The sequence below is a fragment of the Taudactylus pleione genome, unplaced genomic scaffold (genome assembly GCF_031769625.1).
Source record: "Taudactylus pleione unplaced genomic scaffold, aTauple2 ptg000198l, whole genome shotgun sequence".
NCBI classification, from domain to species: domain Eukaryota; kingdom Metazoa; phylum Chordata; class Amphibia; order Anura; family Myobatrachidae; genus Taudactylus; species Taudactylus pleione.
The window spans coordinates 15,457,491-15,467,959 of record NW_028284600.1 but is presented as its reverse complement, the minus strand read 5'-3'; the positions used below and the strand labels follow the sequence as shown (position 1 = coordinate 15,467,959).

The 10,469-nt window shown below is 38.5% G+C and overlaps 1 protein-coding gene across 2 annotated transcripts; it reads right to left on the bottom strand.

Moving 5' to 3' along the window:
- Positions 1 to 551: 551 nt before the first annotated feature.
- Positions 552 to 10,226, bottom strand: ZNF518A (zinc finger protein 518A). 2 transcript variants are annotated; one of them, XM_088476925.1, is made up of 4 exons: positions 10,133 to 10,226; positions 8,519 to 8,600; positions 5,815 to 5,875; positions 552 to 5,546 (listed from the first exon to the last, which is right to left on the bottom strand). In XM_088476925.1, the coding sequence occupies exon 4, from the start codon at positions 5,472 to 5,474 to the stop codon at positions 1,323 to 1,325; it is 4,152 nt and encodes a 1,383-aa protein (XP_088333051.1). In that variant the 5' UTR covers positions 5,475 to 5,546; positions 5,815 to 5,875; positions 8,519 to 8,600; positions 10,133 to 10,226; the 3' UTR covers positions 552 to 1,322. The 2 variants fall into 2 exon arrangements, with proteins under 2 accessions (XP_088333051.1, XP_088333050.1); XM_088476924.1 differs by lacking the exon at positions 8,519 to 8,600.
- Between the last annotated feature and the right edge of the window lie 243 nt (positions 10,227 to 10,469).

Here is a 10,469-nt window from a genome sequence, read left to right as displayed (position 1 = left end):
AACAAAACATATTCAACTATAATCAGTGCAGTTATCTCAGGTATATTAAATAGCAGAGCAACATTTCATATATCAGAGATTCCCAAGCTCCACCATTACAGTCCACATTTTAATTATATCTATGCTTGAGCACAGGTGACTTAATTAGTACCTCAGTGAATTTGATTTAACCATCTGGACTCAAGCATGGATTTCCCTAAAACCTCTAATAGCAGTTGTCATATATATTGGTCCAAAGGTAAGGGTTTACCTCTTTTTATTGGTAGAGCTGCAAATTTCACTATTAAAGTGCAAAATTGCCATTGGTATAGGTTTAAATTCTATATCATAGCATACTGAAAGTAAAGAAATACTTAAAGTAGTGTTAGCACATCAAATAAATCAGTCTCCTTTTTATAGAGCAAGGTAGGTGCTTGAAATGACCCTGAAAGGTGTTAAAAGAAAAAAAAATCATGATCTTTTATTAGATAAAGAAAAAAAAAAGAAAAGGTATTTTATACATTAAATTGGCAAAAAAAAAAAAAAAAAACAACAAGATGCGCATATATATGTATATATACACAGCCATTCACTTTTAATATTCATGAAAAGTTAGCAATGTAAGGATCTCCTCAATGTCTTGGCAAATCATGCTTTCTCTATTTACATGTGACAAAAGGTGAATGGAAATTTACCCGGTTTAGAATGAATAGAAAAAATTTAAAAAAAAAAATAGATGAGAAATATTTGAATTTTTTTCAAGGCTTTCTGTCCAGGTAGTACTTGTATACAGTTTTCTTGCAATAGAAAGACATGTGTACATTAAATATTATGAGACAATGTTGTATAAATGTACACAGTACACACTTGAATATGTACCACAACTGCAGACTTCACACGTTTATACATGGCTTCGTAAACAAACCTGCACCATAGCTCTACAAACCTTGGGTTTATCATTTCACATACTTTAGTCATACCCCTATACCCCTTCCAGTTACTGAAATCTACAAAATCACCAAAAATTGAAAATCTCTTGATCATTTCGGATACTATTCACAGGACTTACATTTTAAATCCCATAATAAAAATGAAGAGTGGAAAAACTAATTACAAAAAGGGGGTGGAAAAATCTGCAGATATAAATGAGAAAAAAAAAAAACGGAATAATCACAGTATGGACAAGTTTGTACAGCAAAATACTGGACAGGATTCTGTAGTAAAAAGAAAAAGAAAAAAAAATATATAGGGAAGAGAACACTGAAATTACTGCTGCTGGAGAACAAGGGAAACAACAGCGTTCTTACAGTCAAATGCAAAAAAATCCTCACTTATGAAAACTGTTAAAACAAAGTGTTCCAATCTTTTGTAGCTTCCATTAGATGTCTTTGGCCATGCCCAACCCATTGGTCCTGATTGTCAAATATCCGACCACAAAACCAGCAGTTGAATTTAGTTTGCAGCTTGTTTGCGGGTGTGTTCTTCACTATTTTGTAATTGTTTTTGCTAGTTTTCTTTAAGGTTAGCTTGAGGACAAATCGTTCTTTCACTGGGCTGACAGGTTTTGACCGCCGATTGCGCCTTCCGGTCAATCCGTCAGCATTCAGCTTTGACTCTAGAAGAGCTTCAAGTGTTCTTTTGGACAGTGATACCTTTAGAATGTGTCCATTGAATTTTGAGATGGTTCTCATTACGTTAATTACTTCGGGAACGTCAGCATCAGGGTGATTCAAAACAACAACAGGCTGATCCCTGTGTGGATACTTTATTAGTTGATTAGAATTGAAAGGATACAGTCGTAGTGTTCTTACAATATCCTTCATGGGAGTTGGTGTGGCTATCTCTGGAAGACTTTCCACCTCACTTGTGTAAGACTTTGCTTTACACTTCCTGTGTAACATTTTCTTTCGTGGTACTTCCTGTAAGTACTCAATTACTTTTTTCTTGGTCTTAAACTCAAAGTCTGCTTCATAGCTACTAGAGTCTGCTGATGTCTTTCGCTTCCACGACTTGCTCTTCAGGTTTGATGCGTTCACGTTGCTTTGCTTACACTTCAGCTTAGGCACCTTTGAATTAGCTGTAGACAGTTGTGAGAATGTTTTGTCATCGCTTGTGGAATGCAAACATTCTTCTGCTGGACCAGCAGTGGAATTAGATCTTAGGAAAGGTTTTCTGTCTACTGGCCTACCTCTCAAATAATCTGAATTGCTAACTTTGCTTGCAGAGGTATTACCACCATATCCCTCGAGCGCATTGGTGTCTTCAAGCTTAATTGAGGCTGTGGGTGTAACACCTGCTTGATTTTTACTCCTCAAGAAAGCAGCTTCCTGTGCGTCATTGGGTCTCTTTGGTAGCAGTTTCTGGTTCATTCGGTTAAACTGAACAGGTTTCTGGGCATTTCCAGATGCAGTTTTTGGTAAAACATAATTTAAAAGGACCGCTTGTTTTCCATCAGGCAAAAGAGCGTAAACTGGTTGTTTCTGCATGGACTCTTGTTTGTTAGCTTCCATACTTCCAGTTGCCCTCGAAGCTTCTGAATTTATACAATACTGGAGGACATTTAAGTTTATGGGAAGTTTGCCTCCTACAGCAGAGCCTGAAATTATGTTGGCAGATACATTATTTGCGGAAGTACCCAAATTTGGTTTTAAAACATGAGGTACAGTGGGACGCTGTAATCTAGGTAGTGCCATTTTTCCAAAATTGTTGACTGCACCCAAGACCTGAGATCCACCGTTAGTCACATTCCTGATGGTACCAAAAGGTCCATTGGCAATAGTCAGTACCATGCCTGGCTTGGTGTTGAGCATAACTGGAGCATTAAATCTATTGGAAGTAGAAAATGTTGCAGTGCTGGGAGCATTTGCTTGGCTTGACATCATTTTTACGCCGGGCTGGTTGTTATGTACAATTGGCAACACAAACCTGTTCGGACCAGATGGATACAAAACAGTGTTCGACTGCGGCATTCCAGAAAGTTGTGGATTATGAAACAGTTGGAAAGGAGTCGGGCCACTTGAAGCTTTTGCTATACTGCACATTTTGTCTTTAGCCAGCTGTTGGCTCACTATTGCGTCAGAGTGTGTTTTCAGAAGCTCACTCACTCTGGATGGGAGTGAGGTTTTAATACCTGATCCAGGAGATTCCGGTTCTTGTTTCAAAAACACAGACGACGATATAACATTGCCATTTGGTAGACGACTGTCAAATTTTGTAACGGGGCTTGACGTTGGTTGCCTTGCAAACGGGAAAGTGTTGCTGCCAGTATGCACGTTTGAATTTTTTGTTAAGCCCATCTTGTCATTTATCCTTTTGTCTTGCAGCATGTTATGTAGATAAGTGTTTTTTGCAATTGGTTTTGGGTCAGTTGGGCGATTCTGTAAAGAGAACACTGATGTAATCCTTGGCATAAAGGCTATATTCTCAGGTTTACTATCCAGCGATCTTGAAAGTCTGTCGCTCATTTGAATATTTCTAACTGCAAACTCATTTTTAGACATGAAGTTGGGACTAGTGCATGAGAAATTCCCAAGGCCACTTGCTGTTGATGCATGCAACATAGAACTGTTTAAGTCCTTATTATACAATTGTTTTGCCAATGTTGGCCCACTGCTTTCACTATTATGTCGTGGTCTGTACAAGAAACCGGTAGTTGGGTCCACACTTAAACTACCTGGCCCAGCAGACAAATGCATTCTATCATTAGGCGATTCATAGTTGTGATCAGTGTCAAAAAATTGCTGCTCATTAATGTTGTATTCTTCAGGTTCTTCTTTAATTTTTCTAACAAAATCAGAACCGGACGATGAATTGGGCACACCTGGACTATTCACACTTTTGTGTGGGGATTCTAGAAATAGCGGTCTATTAGCAGCTCCTGGCTTGGAAATGGATTCATTTTTCCTTGCAATCAGTGAACCAAGGGCCGATGTTATGTTCCGCAAAGAACCGGTCTGTTTCTCTATTGTAGAAGCTTGTGTAGAGGGAAGCCTATATGGCGGAGTCGGACGATTATCTATAGCATTTGATGGCGCTCCAAACGAACCATGGGTAGAGGCCTGAGAAAAGCGAGGCAAGCTATTTGATGGGCGAGGTGATGGTTGTGAAGTATTTGAAGACTGCTTATTTGATGGCAATAACTTAATGACAAGGTTTTGCTTCCCATTGACCATTTTGTAACCCACAAATGTTGCACTGTAATTGGCAGGGACGGTGATTTTGTTATTTTTCACCATAAGTACAGTAGGGCCATGGACTGCGTTTTGCAATAGACCCATATTACCTTGGTTATTGGCATCCTCTTTGTTACACTTTACTGTGGTTACAGACGGAACACCAGCATTTAAAGATTGTTCAGTATCTATGTTATACCCAGCAAAGTCCTTTGAGGCTGGGTTTTTCTCTGGGGGCTTAAACTGAAAACCGCTAGTGCGGTCAAGGCGGTCTCCAGACCTTTCAACGGCCAAGTGGTTGCCGCCTTGTCTCCACAATGAATTATCTTGAGCATCGGTTTGGTATTTTTGCAAGGCAGGTTTCAATCCTGTGTTTGTCTGCACCATTTGTGCTTTAGAATTGTCCAAGACGTGGTCGTCTCTTGTGTGAACGTGCTCTCGATGCCGAGCTAAAACATGTTTTACAATAAAATCTTTTCGCATCGCGCTGTAGTTACAGTACTGGCAGCTGAATGGCAATAGTGTACTGTGACCCTGAAGATGTCTCTGGAACTCTATTTTTGAGAAACTGATATGATTGCACTTTTGACAAGCATACTCTATCCCATTGTGTCTGTGAATGTGCTGAACGAACGTTCCAACGTCTCTGGTTGAAAACCTGCATTTTGAGCAATTGAAGTGGCCGTTAATGCAGTGCATGACTGTGAAATGCTTTGTTAAGCCCAACAAGGTATATAAATAGTCATTGTTACAAATCTCACATTTAACCAGTGTGCTCCGATGAGTTTTCCTGTGTTCTTTAAACTCGTGAAAATCATTTGCAGAGAAGTTACACATTTCGCAGGGATATAGAGGCAATTCTCCGTTGTGACAGATTAGAAAATGTTTCTGAAGATCATTGGGGCTGTATCTGATACCATTTTTGCATTTCTGGCAAAAAAAATGAAGTACCTTTGCAGATATGTTGGCAGAATCATCATCTAAGTTTGGTTCAAGTTTAATTTCTGTATTTTGCTCTTCAGGAATCGCAGGGTTATTTAAATTTCCCCTACCCACTGATTTTCTTGCGGTCTGTTTTTTGGACTGCGATTTGGAACATTTTTCAGCAGACTCGTTCAAAGTAACCTCTTCAAATGCTTGATCTATTGATAAATCAGGATTTTCCTCCATCCTTTGAAAAACCTTCTCATTTATAGATAACGATGAAGATACAGTGTTCGGATCATTGGTGCCGAAAACATCTCCGTCAAAGTCCCACAAGTCATCTTTTGAAGATGTGGTACCTTCAACATCCATGAAAAAGTCTTTATTTGGTGATCTCATTTTAAAATGTGATTATATCAGTTTTCAGATAATTGTTGATCAAAGTGAAACAGATCCTTGACTCTAATGCACCTAGATTAAAAAAAAAAGAAAATGGATCATAAAATAGAAATTATGGTATACTGCTAACAGATAACATGGTATTTGATAATCCTATCTGATTGACATTTCATATATTAAAAACTGGTTGATTTCTGCACGTTTATAAACATTACACATTTTAGTCTGTTCAACAGACAAATATACATAATGTGAAGTACAAATTAAAAAAATACATATACACTGCATACAGCCTCATGCCAGATTTTTTTTTTTTTTTAAACAAAACACATTAACTTACATCAGAAAACATCTTTCTCTTCGTACACTTCCAGTTATTCTTCTAAGTGACAATGAAAGGCCTGGATGGGCAAAGAAATACACATATGAACAAAATCCAGTAAAAGTAGAAGTACATTTTTATTTATTTGTTTAACAAGGATTCTACAGAGTTTGGTGTTGCATAAAACAAAACTATCCCCATTGCTAGTAGTAAGTAATAAGGAGCATGTCCACCCAAAACATTTTATGATTAACATTAACTAGGTTAGAAGGCTAGATGTTGCTTTAATAAATCAAACTAAAAACTGTAATCCTATATGCTTAACACATTTACGATGTTGTGTAGATAGATCATTATATATATATATATATTTTTTTTTTTACACACACACACACACTTATTCATGAACTAGCAAACAGAAACTCCAATGATTGCTGCTGGTTTGACAAGGGAGGCAGTTTTGTGAATTCCTCTCCAATCAGACAACTCTAGAACTGCTATGAAATATTTTCTGATGCAATCCCATTCTACTAAAATATGCAGTAATGTCATTCTTTGCACAGCAGACAAACACAACTACTGTAACTTATGGTTGCAGAGAGAATAATATATATATATACACACACATATAAAAAATAAAGCCACTGGTTAAAAAATCCGGCACAGAGTATTGTGAGAACAGCACGACAGCAAATGGAAACTTTACAATTCCCTTCTAGTGAACACTTACATATTTAAAATAAATAAAAATCCAACACATTAACCCTAGTCTCAGATTTTTATTTCTGCGTTTGTAATTATTAGGATTTATTTTATTTTATTTAATTTTAACTGAATCCTTAAATTAATAAACAAGATTCGCTTTTCAAATGGATCTATATAGTCAAGTTGATAAGGAAATTAGCTTGGAATTGACATTTTTCCAGTAAAATGCACATGAATCACATTATGAGAATCTTACATTACACAAACCTGCTAATGAGAAATACATTATCACTTGAAACAAAGCATTTTCAAGAAAGGGTTCCCGCCCTTGGTTTATTGGTTGGCATTTGAGACAAGAATTTCCTAGTCACATCAAAAGTGCACACGTCAAATTAGGCTTTATGGCCTCTGAGTTTAATTATTCAAAATTATCTCAACAGTTTTAACCAGATCGACAAAATATTCTCAAACTTTATTTAGAAGAAAAAGGCCAAAGGTTCTAAAGCCAGTGATTCAATTCCACTGTATGCTTGAAGGAAATAACTGGACAGATCAGCAATTTACAAATGAACCAAGCAAATTAAAATGATTCGTATTTCATATAGCTTTAATCTAAAACTAAACATTTTGTTAAAATTACACCCAAATGTTGGATAGAGTGTACTCCAGAGGTGCTCAGTAGGAGCGGCGATTAACTAAAATTAATTAATTATATCATTGTTGCATCAGTTTATGTTTTATAGCGCCTGAATTTTATCTGTGATTTATTTGTTATTTTTTTCTTAAAAATGATTTCATTGTGAGCATTTCAAAATGTATTATTTTGCCTACAGACAACAAGAATTCTAAAACCCCAACACTCGATGATACACAGTAAGTCTATCTGGAGTAAAGGCTATGTCAAAACAAACAGATGCCAACCCTTAAAACCCAGCAAAATGGAGGTTAGTTTTAACGATCGGTTGGAGGCATTGAGTATACACAGAACATCAGCCCAAACTTGTTAAACTATTTAACATCCAATACCCATTTGTCCCGGCAAGAAGTCTGATATAACTTTACTGCTAATAGTGACAGACTTTCAATGTCAAGTTGTATAAATTGCTTATGCAGTCAGCACTGGGGACTTGTTTGACTGGTGTGTGCAATGTTTTTTTGGAGAGGGGGTAACCTTTTGTTCTACTTTCAGAAAGTAAACAACATATATAGTATACCTCAATATAAAATAATCTCATAAGCACTTTTAACATAATAGGAAATATATAATTCATATAAGCTCTTTAATCAGAGCCTTTGCCGATTGGGAGCTGCCATGCTGTCATTGTGGAATATATAGTTTATCATATGCCTAGAAAATAGAAATTACATCTTGGTGTTCTACAAGGAGATAGAGAGACAGACAAACTTACAGGAAGTAACAAAAGACCTCATGTAAATGTTATCAACTAAGTTCCATCAAAAAGTTATATTTTACAATCAGCATAGTTAAATGTATAGAATTAACAAGACTAAAAGTCACGTGAGCATGACTAAAGAGATCCAAAAAAACCATTGTAGGTTAAAATAGATAAACTGTGTTGTAGCGTGTGCATTACTACTAAACATGCACTTTATGTAAGAGACGCTCTCAAAATTATGACAACACCCAATAGGTAAGCTATGATTAATTGCCTATGTAAATTAAAGCCATTTCAATAAATAGTAAGTTTAACTCCTTGTCATTTCTTTTAAATTGTGTGACCTGCTATACTTTATTTCCAAAGTTTTCATATGGACCCACGGAACAACTTTTACATCGTCACAATGGAAACTTTGCACTGTCCTGTCAAGATAAGTGATTCACTCATTGCAACATTTTTATCCCTGCACTGCCAGGTTCTTAGGATGACCTATATTTAACTAATAATAATAGTAGAAATAGTAATAAATATTTGCCTTGGCATAAGTGTATTGGTCAACGATATCCAATTCAATTGTTATATGTAGAAAAGTAAAAAAAATAATTAAACAAACAAACCTGAAAACACAAGTATGAAGGGGGGTTACCATTTAGGATATCTTTCCAACTGCAGATGAAGATACGAAGGCATACCTACCCACTGGAAATAAATACAAAACCAACAAAATCATGGAGATTCAACATTAGTGATATTTTTATAGATTTAGCGGAGAACAAAACAAATGGGAGTTCATTAGCAGAAAGTCTGACAAGTGTGTTGCATGACCTCCAAGGCAACGAATACCAACGCTGCCCATACCTCCTTTTCCACTGAAAACAAATAGGCAGATTTGGTTGCATGGCTTGAATGCCAAGGAAACGGGTACAATATGCCAGATAACGGCACACACTTGCAGATGAAAGTCATCACCCGGAGTAGACTTTTCTCCAAGTCCTAATCCACATCTGATGGCTCCAGAAAAGATTCTGATTGGGACTGCCAGTCACCCATTCCTTATATGCACACACCCAATGCCTTGGTACCAATTTGGTCTCAAGCTACCCAACTGGACTCCTACATTACCAACGTACTAACTATAGTAATATATTCATGGCAGTCATGCAATAAGACAAGACTATCAGGGTCATCAATGATGTTGGAAAAACATAAAAGGGAGCAGTCGGGCACAGCGTAAGCAACCAATACCATTACATGCACAATCTAGTTGTTAGAATTCACATTACCAAGGTTTGCAATGTGTACCTATCTACTATTTTACTCTATGACCTGGAAAGCATAGATCTTAAAAGCAGACAAGATAGCACTTCTTTGAAAAATAAATGCTTGGTCATGAACTCTAGATAGACAGTATTAGAAGGAGGCATCACACAATGAATCAAATGCACTTTGGATATCAAGTTAGGTTACAAAACAAACAACAAAAATAAAAATTGGACAATTATTTTGCTTGGAGTTGAAGTAACTTGAAGTGTGGTTCAACATGCACACAAACAGCACTGTGCACTGGAATTGTTGTGTTTTTATAGCAAAGTGAATCTAATGAATTAGTAAAAGTTTTATTTTCTTGCATTTACCCTACACAACCTTAAGAGAGGAGAAAATACAACTGCTGCAGGGGGGAGAAAGCATAAACGTGTGTAATGATGTAACATGCAGCATGAGAGGGAATCTGATTACTGTACACAAGTGGGGGTGCAATCAGCCCGCAGCCCCCCACCCCACCCCCAGTTATACATAGGGGTTATACACAAGGGGCAGCAGGACAACGCGGATGTACACTGGCCACTCTCATGTCACTTCAGCCACACAAAGGAGACCGGCCATTAAAGGGGCGTTGTGCATACGGGTAGCGCTCGGGGTCCCCCCTCTACCCGCTGCCCCCCCACCTAACTTTGCCAACTTTCGCCAACTTTACCGGGCACTAGTTAACCGCCCGACCCCGGGGACTATTTATCCGTCCGCCCCGCACGCAGTGTCCCCCCACAGCCGCCTCACAGGCTCAGCCGAACTTCCCCCAACCCGCCCGTCCGCGTGTCACCCACTAGTGGGGGGGAGAGGGGAAAAAACAACACCCGCGCAGGAAATCCCCCCTCGTGACTAAAGCGCGAGCCCCGTGCGCCCCCGCCAACACCCCTCCCCGCCCGCTTCTCCCGTCTACACGGCGGCCTTACCTTCTTTTCTCTCAAATGCTGCCCGAGTCACCGTTGGCGGCCATGACAGTTACATCCGGGGATTGTCCTGGTTTCGGTAGACCTAAAATGGACTCCCAGGCAGAGACGGCGGAGGGATCCGTGCTCCACCTTGTCTCTGTGGTGAGGCCGCCAACTCTCCCCCTTAGTACAATGATGATTATTGCATAGGACCAATGTGTTATTGTTCCCCCCTCTTTGCCATTACAATAGCGCTGGCAGCCTATAGATCCCCCGTGCTGTGTGTGGCTCTAATCCCTGAGTGTGGCCATTGCCTGTGCAGCATCCCCGCAGTACTAGGCTGCACAGGGCACAGGCT

Excerpts from the sequence above, each read along its gene's own strand:
- ZNF518A (XM_088476925.1), bottom strand. The coding sequence starts at position 5,474 with ATGAGATCACCAAATAAAGACTTTTTCATGGATGTTGAAGGTACCACA.